Source organism: Drosophila mojavensis, unplaced genomic scaffold (assembly GCF_018153725.1).
Source record: "Drosophila mojavensis isolate 15081-1352.22 unplaced genomic scaffold, ASM1815372v1 contig_49, whole genome shotgun sequence".
Classification (NCBI taxonomy): domain Eukaryota; kingdom Metazoa; phylum Arthropoda; class Insecta; order Diptera; family Drosophilidae; genus Drosophila; species Drosophila mojavensis.
The window spans coordinates 3,012,998-3,028,893 of record NW_025318872.1 but is presented as its reverse complement, the minus strand read 5'-3'; the positions used below and the strand labels follow the sequence as shown (position 1 = coordinate 3,028,893).

At 39.4% G+C, this 15,896-nt stretch overlaps 1 protein-coding gene and 1 long non-coding RNA gene across 4 annotated transcripts in view; one reads left to right on the top strand and one right to left on the bottom strand.

Moving 5' to 3' along the window:
- The first annotated feature begins 7,708 nt into the window (after positions 1-7,708).
- LOC116803906 lies at positions 7,709-8,508 on the top strand. Of its 2 annotated transcripts, none has more exons than XR_004363924.2 (2): positions 7,709-7,946; positions 8,042-8,508. It is a non-coding gene; the product is annotated as an uncharacterized LOC116803906 (long non-coding RNA). The 2 variants fall into 2 exon arrangements; XR_004363923.2 differs by having other exon boundaries at positions 8,016-8,508.
- Positions 8,509-10,527: 2,019 nt separating this feature from the next.
- LOC6578008 (developmental protein eyes absent) overlaps positions 10,528-15,896 on the bottom strand; it is a 31,284-nt gene continuing 25,915 nt past the window's right edge. For both annotated transcript variants that reach the window (XM_015165943.3, XM_002003903.4), the window contains exons 3-5: positions 11,273-13,108; positions 10,958-11,202; positions 10,528-10,897 (exon numbers count right to left, since the gene is read on the bottom strand). In XM_015165943.3, the coding sequence (XP_015021429.1) occupies positions 10,716-10,897; positions 10,958-11,202; positions 11,273-13,108 (2,263 nt within the window). In that variant the 3' untranslated portion in view covers positions 10,528-10,715. The remainder of the gene's footprint in view (positions 10,898-10,957; positions 11,203-11,272; positions 13,109-15,896) is intronic.

Sequence of the window (15,896 nt, the reverse complement as noted above, 5' to 3'; positions counted from 1 at the left end):
CCTAAGCCCGAACCCAAACTCAAGGCTGACCTCGAGTTAGCCTTAAGCAACAACAACAACAGCAACAACAACAACAACAGAAACAACAATATTAACATCAACATTAACAACAACGACAACGACGCATTGTTTCCAACACTGGCTCGTGGTCAGGCCTCTTGCCTACTCTCTCTGTCGCTCTCTCTCGCGCTCGTTCTCTCTTTCTTTGTCTCGAATGCAGTTGATGATGATGACTTAATCGTTGATCTGAGTTTCGCATAGGTGGGCGTTATAGTGATTTATTATGCCGCTTGGACACGCACTATAAAAACAAACTGGTTTAACAAAATATATAAAAAAGACATCAGAGATCATAGCCGATCTGCGCTGCAACGAATCGCAAATGCTCTAAGAACTGACTAAGAAATTGATGACATAAATAATTAATCTGAAAATAATGTTAATCAACAGTAAATATTGGAATATACATATTTTGAGGCATATCTACAATCTGGTGACAAATTTTGAAATGTACGTGTAGTGTACTACTCATTATAATTATATGCTCATCAGTACAACAACAGTAATATTCAAGATCTGATGACAAGAGTGAGTAAAAAATTCATAATTCATTTCAAAGTTGGCTGCAAATTTAACATGGGAGTTAGTAGCAGTCAACAGCATAGTAAAAATTAGACTCCAGCTGTAGCGCCACACATAGATATATGTGAGCTATTAACTATGCTCATGAAGGCAGCTGCATAGATACTTCTAGTATTTAGAACGTGGTTGCAAATAAAATATGCAATTACCCAGCTCTTGGAGCGGTGTAAGCCACTCAATTAGGATAGGCCCATTTGAGTTTTATGTAGACCTGAAGTGCACTTAAAGTCAACCAATATAGCTGAATAGCTAGTTTAATAAGGCACTTCTTACATTTACAGCCTGGCTGCAGGTTTTAGCATGCAAGTGAGTCGCTCGTGGCAGTGTATAAACAAAATATTGCAGCATAAAATGATACGAGCGAGGCCTGCATAAAACAAAAACGAAACTAGTTAAATGTGCGACGTTTTAACTTGCTTCGCTTTGAGCTGCTTCACGTTGCCCATTTGCCCTACTGCTTTAATTTCTGGCTCGGTTTGTGGCCTCTGGATTGCCACTGGGTGGGCGGAAGGGCGACACTTTCTCACTCCGCACTCTCCTGCACTCGTTCGCCAGCTGCCTGAGTCCTCGCCTGGGCGCAGGTATAAGAGACGCCGGGCCTTAAAATGATATATCACAGATGGCGAGGACGCAGCTGTGCGCCAGTTTTCAAGCCGCTTAACGCTGCAATGCCATAATCATCATCATCATCTCTCTCCCTCTCTCTCTCCGTCACTCTTATAAAAGAAAGAGAGCGAGCAGAAGCGCCAACCATTTATTTATGCACTTGACTTGCCAGCCGCGCCCCCACGCTGCCCCCCAGGCCAATTGCAAAGAGGGCTCTGGGCTTGGGCCTGGGAGCGGGGCTGGATCACTTGCAGAGGGCAGCCCTTAATGAGCATATCATATTTCACACATGCCTCTGCCGCTCGCTGCTCACCGCTCGCTGCTTAAGCTGTCAACACCTCAGCTGCTGCAATTGTCGCCTTCGAGCATTCAAGTGTAGCCTCTAGCCTCTAGTGGCTGCTACACTTGTGCACCAACTATGCCTCGCTCCAAAACTTACTCAGTTGCATGCAGCTCAGTCATCAAATGGTAAATAAATAAGTGCTAAACTGTCTCAATCAAAACTTTCAAACTCTGGGCGGAAAAGTTTTCCATGAGCCACAATAACTTCCCTAAGTAGGTGGCAGCAAATTCTACGCCTTACCAGCTATACGTAAAGCGTCTTGGAAAACACATTAAACTGTATAAGTACTTCAATGCAGATGCGCACAGGAGCAGGCGAGTAAGTTGAACGAATGTTATAAGTTACTGTCAGCTGCTTACAAGACAGTTGCATATTTATCAACTGAATTAACATGCAGTTGAGAGTTAAATTATGTCTGGCGAGTAGCAAATCTTAAGTATATAAAACGAGCATCTACAAATCTAAGGCAGATTGTGATCTATAGCTTGCAATGAATAAAAAAAATATTGAAATATTTATCAGCTAATTTAACTTGAAGATGAGAGCTTAAATAAAATGTCGCGAGTACCAAAAAAAAGTATTCGAAATAATCACATAAATGCTTAACTCGTTCATTAGTACTTCAAGGCAGATAATTATGAGCTGATTTCGGATAAAGAGATGCCAATAAAATTAAATAATGTAATAAATATATATGTATATGAGTGAAGTTTCTTATTTATCAGCTGATGTAACATGAAGATATCAATTTAGATTATTTTTTCGAATACCAAATGGAAATTTAAATGTGAGAAACACATATGTATCTGATAGGTATTTAAGTATTTTAGGGCAGATTATAAAATATAGCTTAAAATTAATTCTGTAATATTTATAAGCCGAACCTGAATTAAGAAAGAACTTAAATAATATTGTTATGTATTTTAACATTAGTAAGTTAATAATTATAATCAGTATTAACATTTATTTTAAACTAAATATGTATTATAATGATAAATGAAAGACAGCTGATTCCTGTAATCAGTATTATTTTAAATAGTTTTCCTATATAATTCTACAGATATTATATATTATTTATATTATATATTATTATATATTATTTATATTATATATTATTTATAAATTGAAGCTTCTAGTCTGTACTTAAAATAAAAAAGTTACAACTAGCATTCTATAATTTCCAAAAATGATCACATCTTGAGTTTACAGCATGTCAATTAAATATAGCCTCGAAAAGCAGCTCAAGAGTTACGCAACAGTTGTGCCATGTGCGATTAGGCCGACTTGAAGCCAAGTTGGCCTTGAAACGAAGTCATAACCAACATAATTGGTGCAAATGAAGCTTTCCCAAGAACACAGAAATGCTCCAGCCAGCGAGTTGGCCAGACAATTGGTCTGTAATTGGGGCCAAATCATTAGGCAGTCAAGCAATTAGACTGGTTGTTAAATGAGCGAAAGAGTTATACACTCTCAAATGAAGCTGAAGATGCTATACATATACAGACATTATATACACCGTCTAGTGTTGGTTAATTGTCCATAGAGTGAGTAGTGCTAAGGTGCAAAACTGCGGCACTGAATCTGAGGCCTCAACTACAGACCTCAGCGAACCAACGCAAATTGTCGCAGTGAAAAGCGAAATTTGCACTGCGAGAAATTGTTAAGGGAACATTTCGATTTATATAATATGTATATTAAAAAAAAATTAATAAAACTAAAATTTAACTGCTTGAAAATAAATTTAAAAATTCGATATGCTGCTGAACATAATTTTTTTTATAAATAAAATCAAAGAATACATTTATCGATAAAAATTTTGTTGAAGCTTCTCAAAATCTGAAAATGCACTGTAAGAAGTGATGTCTTCAAATTCAACTTATAAATATAAATATATATTTATTTGTATATATATAAAAAAAAAATTCAATTTTAACAGTATATTAAAAACTAATTATATCATAGATTAAAATATATCTTAATATACAAAACAAAAACAAAAAAAAATCTAAATTCAAGACAATTTAAGTTAATTATAAAAAAAAAAAAAAAGATAAATAGTTCACAAACAAATAAATTTATATATATGAATTTGTTGTAGGAATAATAAAACGGAAAATGCATCTTACGCAATGAAGGCTTAATAAAAAAAAATAATATTCGATATGAATTTGTAAATAAAAACTTGAGTTTAGATTAAAAAATATTCAAACAAAAATAAAAGGCGATAAAAATTATAGCTAACCAAATAGAAACTTTAAAAATGTTTGCTAATTTTAATTTAGTTTTGGCATTATTACATTATTATTATTATTATATGCTTCCTTTTAAGTAGGCAAGTTAAACATTATTAGAGATATGACAGTACGAAATTCAAGAATATTCAAAGATATGCTATGTATAATTGAAAATGTTAATTAGGTTTATGCATAATTTAACGGTCATGTAAAGCAATAATGCTGCACACTGTAAGAAATTTTCACAATTACAAGTGTAAGTAATGCTGCTTGGCAATTACAATTTTTGTACAGTGTATTTTGTAATACCATGCGCAACATGTTGACAGCAGGCCCTAAATGCAAAAATGACTTGCCCACAACAACAACAACAACAACAACGACAACAATAACAGCAACAACAATAGTAACAACAGCAAGAGCAGAAACAGCGGCATCAAAGCGCTCGTAGCCTGAAAGACGCGCACATTAATTATGTTAATTGAACTGTAGCACACGCTTAGAGCGAGACAGACCAAGACAAGGAGTGGGAGAGAGAGAGAGAGAGTGAGGAGAGTGAACGAGATAGTAATAGTGGGCGCACATCCTATGGCAAAGCAACAGGCAACAGGCATAACTCATAATGCCATTTCCGTATGAACTCTCAAGTCAGCCCGGACATAACTCAGCTAGAACTTAAAGCTGGACTTCATTAAAACTTGTGGTGCATTTTGTCTTAGTAGCTGTGGCTGTTGTTGGTGTTGCTAAAGCCCAAAAGGAAACAGGACCAACTGACAGCCTGGCTGCAGAGAACACAGCAACCAGACAAACTGCAACCGCGCCTAATGACCACAAAAATAGCCAAATGCAGTTTAATTTATGACCCAACGCCAGCAACTTGTGCTGCGCTGAGCATTGCAATGCCCTTTTAGCGAGGGCAGCTCCGCGAGTTGTGATCACTTCCCATTGACTATGAATGAAATCTAAGAAGTTGAAGAACTCTTTTATTTTAATATTTCAGAAAGTTAACATAGCTTTCGCATCGATGCTGATTGCAATTTACCAAATTGCTATAAGTGAATATAATTCTGTAAAAAATATGAAAAACAAGTAAGAAGGCTCTAGTCGAGACTGCTCGACTAGGAGATACCCTGAACCCTCTAAGCTGATATTCTAATCATTCTGCATTTTTATGCACACATACACACACATGCATCCACACGCACGCATAAGCCTGCGCTCTGCTAACTGCGCAGTAAGCAGCGACTGCGCTTGGGCTGCGCTGCAGTGTGGGCAATATTATGAGAATTTATTTGTTGAATAATTTCTTTTGTAGACATACGATCTTAATGAAACTTTCAGACCGTAATCATATGGTAAATATGTGTGTACATTCCAAAGCACAAGTCTCTAGTACTTGAAATGCGTTTTTTACAAATTGGGGGGAAAGGGGGCGTGGTATCTAAAATCTGTAAATTACAAAATCTTTGTTTCCATTAACTTAATATACAACGCAAATTTGAAGACTCCAGGTCTAAAAATGTTCAAATTAGGCTGAAAAAACAATGCCGATTTTTCGATTATTCGCGATAAAAAAGTTATCGGATGAATTATCGAAAAAATAAAGCAAACTCGTACTGCGTATGGTACACACGAGTATGCATGCCAAATTTCAGCTCTCTAGCTCTTATAACTTCTGAGATCGACGCACTCATACGGACGGACAGACGGACAGGGCTATATCAACTCAGCTCGTCGCGCTGATCAAGAATATATATACTTTATGGGGTCTGCCACGCCTCCTTCTGCCCGTTACATACTTTTTCACAAAACCATTATACCCTGATTTCCCATTTTCGATGGGTTCAGGGTATAAAAATACAAATACAATTTCCCCGTTGCTAGCCAAAAACATTGATGGATATTGCCGTACGAGTGCGATTACGTGATTACATAAAAAAAAATTAAAAAACCATTTGAACTTGAAAACACAGAGAGCATCTTGCAATTGAAACAAAGTAAAACAAGTAAGAAGACTCTAGTCGAGACTGCTCGACTAGGAGATACCCTGAGCCCTCTAATCTGATATTCTAATCACTCTGCGCTTCTTTTCGGCACACACAAGTATTAGAATGCGCTCTGCTAACTGCGCAGTAAGCAGCGACTGCGCTTGTGCTGCGCTGCAGTGTGGGCAACATTATAAGGATTTATTTGTTGAATATTTAAATTTCTAGACGTACAATCTTAATGAAACTTTCAGAACATAATCATAATATTCAAATGTATGTACATTCCAAAGCACAAGTCTCTAGTACTTGAAATACGCCTTTTACAAAGGTGAGGGTGAGGGGGTGAATATAGGGGTGGGGGGTAAATTACAACAAAAATCGAAATTATATAAAATGCATATAAGTCTACATATAAAATTTGGAAGCTCTAGCTCTAAAGGTGTAGGAGGCATAATTAAATAACTAGCTTTCGATAAGGTTTTTGATCGATAATAAATTATCGGGAGTAGTTATCGATATAAAAAGAAAAACTTGATATGCGCGTGATATACACGGACCTAGGAAAAAAAATTTCAAGCCTCTAGCTCTTATATCTTCTGAAATCGACGCGTTCATACATACGGACGGACGGACGGACGGACGGACGGACGGACGGACGGACAGACAGACAGACGGACAGGGCCAAATCGACTTAGCTCGTCGCCCTGATCAAGAATATATATACTTTGTGGGGTCTGCCACGCCTCCTTCTGCCTGTTACATACTTTTAACAAAACCATTATACCCTGATTTCCCATTTTCAATGGGTTCAGGGTATAAAAAATTATACTGCACTATATCCTTTGACCTATTTCCATCTTTTGAATATTCATTATAATGTCTTATTACTAATTTATTAACGTATAACATTTAATATTTAAAAATTCTTACAAATTTAAGTTAAAATGATAAAAATTATTTCAGATAAATAAGTTAGAAGTTATTATTATCATGTGGTCTAATGTGCCTATTTTTGTTTATATTTTATTGAATTTAAATAATTGGGTAAATTTCATTAATTTAATTTTGAAGTGTTTCGTTTTAATTTGTACACTTACCATATCAGCCACCTGATATACATTTCTAAAATTATAGTTGACTCAAAAGGAAAAACCAGACTCCGGCCTCGAGCATGCTCTTGTAGTCTATAGCTTCAGCTTTGAAACGATTAGGTATTTTTAATTCGCTCTTTCTTTGCTAATATTGTATATCCTGATACTATGAAAGTGGAAAATCAGGGTAAGAATCCACTAAATAAATTAATAATCAGAGCGAATAAATGAGTTGATCGTTCTATAGATTTATCGATTCTTAAGCAAACCCGAAGAGATAAATCTTAAATGCGCATTTCCGTACCCCATATGCTAGATTTGTAATATATCTTCATTAAAAACTAAATTAAATTTCAAGACTTGTTCTTTTAACAAATACAAACAAATGGATGTCATTTTCATGTCATACAATATTAGCTATGAGCAAAGGTGATTCAACAGCCGATTTCCCATAGTATGGGTGTGTTTGTATAAGTTGGTATGTGTTGCTGGGTGAAACAACTCACAGTATAGCTCACAGTATTCCCTAGTCGGGCATTTCCGAGTGGAGCACTCCTTCCTGTTATATTTCTCATTATGCTAGAGTTAGTAATTTATTCACTCAATATTAATTTCGCATTTATTTATTTTGGTATGCAGTTTTCAATAGAAACTCCTTGCAAAAACTATTGCATTAAAAGGAAAATCTGTTTGCATGCGCCCCTCACTCCCCTCACTCATCACTGCGATTGCAGCTTATTTTGCCGTGTCGCTTTCCACAAGAGATTTCCGAGTGATTTATGAATGTTTCTGGCTGGTTTTCTTTGACTTTGCTGTCTTAACAGTTAATTTGTAAATTTCCTCGTAAATAGTGCAGCTCACTTTGCCTTAGACTCCTTTAGATTTTCAGCTAAATGATATATATCTACAAATTGCATTAGCAGCAATTTAATTGCGCAAACTGTTTGCGCAATAAATAAAAGCTGATTGCATAAACCAAGAAAATTCAGGGAGCTCAAGCACAAAGGCTTGAGTGTTGAGGATTAAATGAAATGAATACAATGTAAGTAAGTGAAGAACAAATTTAAGAGTCGCAAATCAAAGAATACAAATATTGTTTAACTGAGAGCAGCCTAAATACCATATATGTATATACAGATATGTGCATGTAGATTGGGGCAGTTCAAGGCCAACTGTAATCAAGCAATCAATCAAAATGCAGTCCAGCCAAGGTTTGCCTTTAACCCTTTATGCAATAGCCACCGACTCGCCACAATCCTGCCTCCTGCGCCGCGAACAATGCATAATTACTGATAATGATTTGTGCATTGTTAACGTTGCGGTCTATTGTTCTGGTCTGGCTTGGGCTGGCAGCACTACGAAGGGCCCCGCAAGGGAATGCGAATGAGCATGAGAATTGGGCCTGCCTGGCCAAGTCCTGCCCAATGGATCGCCTCGTCAGCGGAGCTTAGTTATGAGATGCGACTCAATGGGTTCTCCACGCAGGCCATACAAGATGTTGTCTTCTTTTTGTTGATTTCTTTTTCTTAGCTGCTTTCAGCAGGCGTCGACGATAAAATAATAAAAATTGATTTGAGCGATGGCGATAAAATTTTACAACAGAACGCGTCATGCGAAATTTATCATTATCCAACACGAGCGCATCTCCATTTATAGCTGCGAGCCCCCACACCAGCGGCTGTGCCTTTTGCACAGATTACAAATCATAGTTAACGACTTCTCCGGCTAGACGCACGACTCGGCCAGAGATTTCGTCAGGCTGAGGCCTAGAGATTGAAGTCACGGACCTGGACGGCGGGCTGCAACGATTTTCAATTAAACTCTTTCGAGTTGTTGTTTTTCACACCTTGCATGAAGCTCCTCGGCCCCATGTGAGGCTAGCTAATTGAGCTGTGAGGCTCCAATTAGTAATTGGGCGGGGCTGAGTCTAGGAAAATTGTCTTTTCAGTTTGTAATGCATTAAAAAGGTCGTTTCTGTCCGTTTAGTTCTGCACTTCATTCACATTCTGAAAAGCGTTGGCAAGTAACGCACAGAGAATGCTAGGAAACACTCTTCATGGTATGTAAAATCAAAAACATATTCGGCCGCACTCCACAGTTTTCAACTCATTCATAATCAGTTATTCATTTTTTTTTTTTTTTTTTTCAAAATCAACGAGAGATATGTATAGGATAAATCTATTTAACCGTGCAACAAACACAAATAGATTATTCTCACCATACTTCAGATATTTAATTATATTTTATTAAATATATTTTAAATCTTATTTATTAATTAATTATTGACTCCAACATATTTATATCCAAATTTATTTATTGATTTATTTCCAATTCATTTGCCTTTTTGTTCACGTCAATTACACACAAAATGGCGTCAATTAAATAATTAGCCCAATTTTGAGCGGTATTCATGTTGGTAATTTTTAAACCATTTATTTAACTACTACAAACGCATTTGCTTACCTTTTCCCACACGAAATTCAGCCTTAGCAGTTAACTGTTATTTTTGCGCCCTCTTTGTGCAATGCGTTTGTCAGTTGGCGATTGCATTGTAGATGTATGTATGTACATATTTCAAGGAACAAAGAACAAATTTAAAAGCACACATCATATATTTATGTATCTATACACATATTCGTACATATGTATATAGGTATGAGTGCATCCAACGGTTAGGGGACATAGATAGTTTAAGCATTATAATAATTGAAGCTGCTATTACAGCAGACTTACAAATTTTAAATATTTATATCTACATATTCTACATTTATAACTTAATTTATTTTAACGACAATTGTAAATTCAATGAAATTTGAACTGAATTGAAGTTGACAGCCCCTGCATGCCGATGCCAGTTGGGTTTCGAACCAACAAAGCAGTCCAAGCAGTGCACACTGATACTTAGCGAGAGCTGACTGCTACGAAAGTTACTCTGCTGCGCGCATAAATTTGAAATAACACAAATATGAATTGTATTACAATTAAATTAAACAAAGATATACCACTTGTTGTTTTTAATACAGTGCGTTGTTGCTTTTATTTGTTTTTATATTTTAAATATAGTTTTAATATATGCAGCTATAATAGTTATTTAAAATTTGAATACTACGATGTTTAATTTTAAGTTGTTTTCTTTGATTTTAAACTAAAAAACCGTTAGACTACGCTTTTGCTTTTGCTGTGCTTGCTCCGGTTTTTGATCTCCTTCCGTTTACTTTCCATCTACTGCCCCTCCACACTCCTTCATCACACCTCTTCTCCTCTGCCATTCCATTGTTTGTCTACGCTAATGTGCTAGATACGTATATATTTATATATATATATATATTTATAGTTATTTATAGGGTATTTTGTCGTCTGGACAAGTTAGTCATTAATTTACAATACAATCAATTATTAACTTAAACAATTTCCCACTTTGCTGCTTCTTGGAAAATTGTTGCGTTGGTTAAATTTAAAGAAATCTATATAATACAATAAAAAGTCTTGGCATTAATGAATAATTGGTTTGTTAACAAAATAATTAAATTATTTTGCGCTGGTTTACAGTTTTGTCTCACACATATACATAAATAAATTAAAGTACTTTTCATTTCCATTTCGACTTCTTATTATTGTTTTGTTTTGTTTTTTTTTTTTTTTTTTTTTTTTGTACTCCAAACTGCACGAGAAACGCAAGCAAAACGCTAGCGACTTGGCCGCGTTTCTGAACGCAACAAATAAAAGTACTTTTCCTTTGTACTCTAAACTGCACGAGAAACGCACGCGAAACGCTAGCGATTTGTGCGCGTTTACAAACGCCATAAGCCTTTCATAAGAAGCCCATGTCGAGGGCCGTGTAGAGAGCACGAATATCGCTGTGGGCGGAGATGCGCCAGAAGGGAAAGTTCATGGCCTTGGCAGCGGACTCCTCCTCGGCGCCATCCCCGATGACCACGTAGGTGCTCTTCCTGCCGAAGCGCGTCACGATGCGCTCGTAGCAGGTTTCCTGGCCTAGAAAAGTGAGATGGAGCGTGAGTCGAGGAGCTCTCTGGCATTACTTGGCGTACTTACCGATCTTGTGTGCACTGTAGATGTTCTCGATGTTGAATATGCTGCCCAGGTTGAAGAGCAGCACCTTGGCCAGCGCCGGCGCCAGCTGCGTGGAGGTGACGAGGACATTGATGCAGTTCTCCCGCTGGGCGATCATGCTGAGACACTTCAGGGCGAGCGTGGCCCAGTTGTCGGTGGCCACCTCGATCTCCGAGCGGATCTGCAGCCAGGCCTCCCGCTTGCCCGGGCCCAGAAGAGTGCCCACACTGAAAGAGGAAGAGGAGAATGGAATCAGCAAGAGTCTCTCGGAGGAGTTCCCCGACCGCTGTTACTCACTTGCCCCTGTAGGTGTTGTAGATGTCCTTGATCTTGCGGTAGCGGAAGGCCAGCTTGCGCATCCAGTCGACGCCGCCGCGCACGCCCGTGGGCAGGCAGAGATTGGGCGGGGCGCCGGGCGGTGTGCCGGTGTGAAAGCCATCGGTGGCGAAGTTGTAGCTGCTCAAGTCCTGCCCGTTGTCGTCGGAGCTGACGTCGTCGATGTGCACCTGGTCGCACTCCTCGATCTCGTTGAAGAAGAAGTGCGTGTCCGCCATGTTGAACACCATCTCCTCCATGCGGAACGCAATGGTCATCAGCGTGCTGTGGTCTTTGGTGTAGCGGTTCGCGTAGCTGCCCGAGAGCAGCGTGTGGAAGATGATCAGCGTCTCGTCCAGATCCCAGATGAAGACGCGCTCCGGCGGCTTCGCTGCCTCGCTGTTGCCCGTGTCAGAGGCGGTGCTCCGCGTCGGACTCGGCTGCTGGTGGCGCCGCCCGCGCGCTCGGCCCGTCTTGCCCGTGGGCGTGGACTTGGGCGCGGATGCGGAGCCGACGCTGCTGCCACCGCTGGAGTTGAGCGTGGCGGCCACAGCAGCGGACGGTCCTCCAGCCACGCCCACGCCCACACCGACGCCCACGCCCGCATTGGGCGACATTGAGATGGGCAGCGGGGAGTGCGGCGACTGGTTGGCCACGTGCACGGGCGTCGTCGAGTGCGTGTCGGTGGGACTCTCCGACAGATTGGACGAGGCGGTGGCCACGTGGAAGCCGTGGCTGGCGCTCGAGCTGGGCGAGCTGACCGCATACGGCGAGTAGTTGGCCGGATTGTAGTAGTTGCCGTACTGCTCGTTGTAGTATCCGCCGTAGTCCTGCTGCCCGAAGTTGTTGTAGCCCGCGTACGGATTGCTGTAGAGCTGCGCATTGTTGTTGGCCTGCCCTCCGTTGCCGGCGCTCGCATAGCTGGGCGTCAGGTAGGCCGCCGCTGCCGCCGCAGCCGCCGCGCTCGGCTCCATCTTGGCGCTGCGCGCAGCCGCCGCCGCCGTGCTGGCCGCCGCATACGGCGTGCCGTAGCCGGAGTAGAACGGCGGCGGCGTGTACTGCTGCATGCTGTTGTAGTAGTAGTAGTCGTGCTTGCTGTCGTAGACGGCGGCTGCGGCCGCTGCTGCCGCCGAGCTGTTCACGGCGGCCGCCGCTGCTGCGGCGCTGCTCTCGGCGCAGCCGTACAGATTGGCAGCGGCAGCGGCGGCGGCGGCGGCAGCAGCAGCCGCCGACTGGCCGTTGTCCAGCGAGTGGAGCTGGTTGGGGCTGCGCGACTCGGACTTGACGGGCGTCGACTCGTGCGTCCAGTGGGACATGCCCACCACGCCCACCTCCTCGCCCGTGGGCTGCTGATATGTGGAGAAGCTGCTGCTGGCCGACTGGGCGAAGCTGGAGGCGAGGCTGCAGCTGCTCGGATTTGGGTTTGCATTCGGATTCGAATTCGAGTTTGAAGTTGAATTTGGATTATTGTTGCTGTTGCTATTGTTGTTGTTGTTGTTGTTGTTGCTGTTGTTGTTATTGTTGTTGCCGCTGCTGCTGGCATAGTGGCCGATTGTCGGCTGCAGCGGCTGGATTTGAGGCGGCAGAATGCCTAGGGGACTGCACTGACCCGCCACGCCCACGCCCACGCTAATGCCAACGCCCACGCTGGCGCCGGCACTGCTGGGCCCATTGCTGGTGGCCAACACGGCGTTTGAGTGGGCTTGTTGTTGTTGCTGTTGCTGCTGCTGTTGTTGTTGCTGCTGATGTTGTTGTTGATGCTGATGTTGCTGCTGCTGTTGTTGTTGCTGCTGATGTTGTTGTTGGCTTTGGCAGAGACTGAAAGTAATACAAATAATACGAGAGTTAGTTAGTTCTCGAAGCAAACCATAAAAGATTGATGACAATGATTGATGTATTGATTGAAGATTGTAAGCACTAGCTGACATTTAATTTTTTATAGTTTAAATACACCAAGATTGATTGACTGATCGACTGACCGACATAGGTCAAACTGTTATTGGTTTATATATTTATTACTAGATAAAGTATTTTATAGTTTTTCTAGATAATATTTTATATTTTAGACATAAAAATTTATATTATTCGTGAAAAACTATTTTGATATTCGGTTGATTGACTGACTGAAGACTGATGCATAATTCTAACTGTAAGAAATGGAGAGGTTGTTTTTCCGTATGCCTTGTAAAGCTATAAAACTCGTCTAATGCAAGGTAACTCAATGATTGACTGATGCATATCATTTATTGCTCGAAAGTTCTTTCTGAAATCAAGCTTTGTACGAAGATAGGATAAGCAAACAACTAATTGAGTGACTGAAGACTAATGTATATGAAATATATATAAAATTATTATTCATGTGGTTCATTCATAGATTTAATGATTGATAAATGAATACACAAAACGCTGAGCATTACATTTTTAGGGAAAAGCTATGGAAAAGCTAAGTCGTTGGCACATTTTTAAATATCAAAACAGATTATATTAAAATTAAATAATAGTAGTAATAAAAAAAATAATATCTATTTTTTTTTTATATTAATCGAACTATATTTTTCTTTATATAAAGATTTTTTTCCGATATTGACAATTAACCTTTAAAAAAGATAAGAGACATAGCAGAATTTTTTAGAGAAATCTTAAGACTTCTCTTCAACAAAAACAATTACGCTTTCTTTAGGCTTGACTTCAATGTTCACCTTAAGCCTTTACTCTTGCTTTCTATTCGGTTGTCAGGAGAACAAGAAGAAGCAGAAACAAAAGGTTAGCATGTTTCATTAATGCATGGCTCTGCCTAATCCTTGAGCCAACCACCGACTGAAGCTCAGGCGAGAACAAAACAGAGAGCCCGAAAGAGAGAAGGCGAAACATAAACGTTTTGCTCGTTAAGTAAACTCATAAAATAATTTCCAATAATCTTTAAACAGCCATAAAATTAACGGCACGTTGTCGTTGTTATTGTCGTCGTCTGCTTGGAAGCCCCCGACACGAAAAACCAAAACCAGAAAAAAAAGTCAAGTGTGTCGCCTGCGCGCTCTTCAAAAAAATCTTGTCAAGTGCTATAAATATTTTTCTACGCTAAACAGAAATCAAAAAAAAAAAAAGAAGGAAATCATTTGAAAGGCCTTCGTGTAGCCACTTGAGTGGCCCGTCATACAAATAATGCCCAATTCCAAATCCGATTCCCATTCCCATTTCCATTCCAGTTCCCTTTCCCAAACCAATTCCAATGGCAGCATGTGCGTGCAACAAAAGTCCCGTTTAGGCGTTAGCATGTGTGCCACAAATGTTGCCTCTGCCTTTGCTTCCACTTTGACTTTGAGTACGACTTTAATTTCTTCTTCTTCTTCTTGCTCTTCCTCTTCTTCAACTGCAGCTCAGCAATTGCCAAACAAATTAAGTAGACTGTAGACTGTTTCCGAGAGAGAGAGAGAGAGAGAGAGAGATGGTGCGAGACGAGCTCAATAAAAACAAAACTCCAATTGAGATTCAAATCAAATAAATCAAACTGAAAACAATGAAAAATCTAAAATCATTTAAATAATCTCACAATTTCTGTTTTGGTTCGGTAATTCAATCCTTGTGCCCCTTTGGCAATTAAATTAAATTGTTCGAACGCCTACGCTAAGTAACAAGACTCTCTCTGTTAATTTAACAATTCTGTGTAGTTGATTTTGTTAGATCTCATATTGTTAAACTTATTTGTTTTGAAATTTATTTCTATTTTCGATTTAAACAATTAAAATCTAATTTCGATTAGCATATAATGGGAATATAATTCTTCATTATAATACTTATTCAATTTAAATTCATGAATTATGTGCAATAATTTTTTAATTTAAATAGTTATTTGATATTAAATTATGTGACAAATATATGCTTGAATTTCACGCATATTATTTTATTTAAAGGTCCTCTACCCTCTTCCAATGTCTCACACAAATTGATATTACTTCTTCAATTATAATTATAATCATAAATAAAATAATCGAAAAAAAAAATAGATAAATATCAAATCAATGCAGACTATTTTCTGATCAAGAATATAGCTAACCCTCTTCCAATGTCTCATACAACTTTCTCTTATTTTTAAATGTATTAAATATTGCTCTGCTTAAAAATCAGGCATTGAATTACATTAGACTTACTTTATCTGGAGAACATCATACTTTTTGAAACATTCCCCTTTTGGATATTTTCCCGTTTTTCTTTTTCTCATCATAATTTTTCATATTTTATGCGCTCCCATCAAATTTGTCGTAATTTGTCCCCATAATTTTCCCAACTAGATAGGTAAAATGAAGTGCCCAATTTCCTCGAGAATTTGACACCAAAAAACATGGAGCATCCGAAAATAGGGGGCTCAAGATGAACGGGGAGCAGAACAACGTCGCGTGCGCTGCAGCAGGCAATCCATAATATTTATACAAAATGTTTTGTATTTACAGTCTTTTCTTTTTGTTGCATGAATAAATGAGCAAATGGAAAATGGAAAATGTGAAATTGAAAATGTGGCTAAGCAGTGGCCACAACAAAAGGAGCTGCATTTAATAGGCCCTAAGAGCAGCCAGCTAAGCCGCCTTAAGCCCCTTAAGTCGTTGGGCAT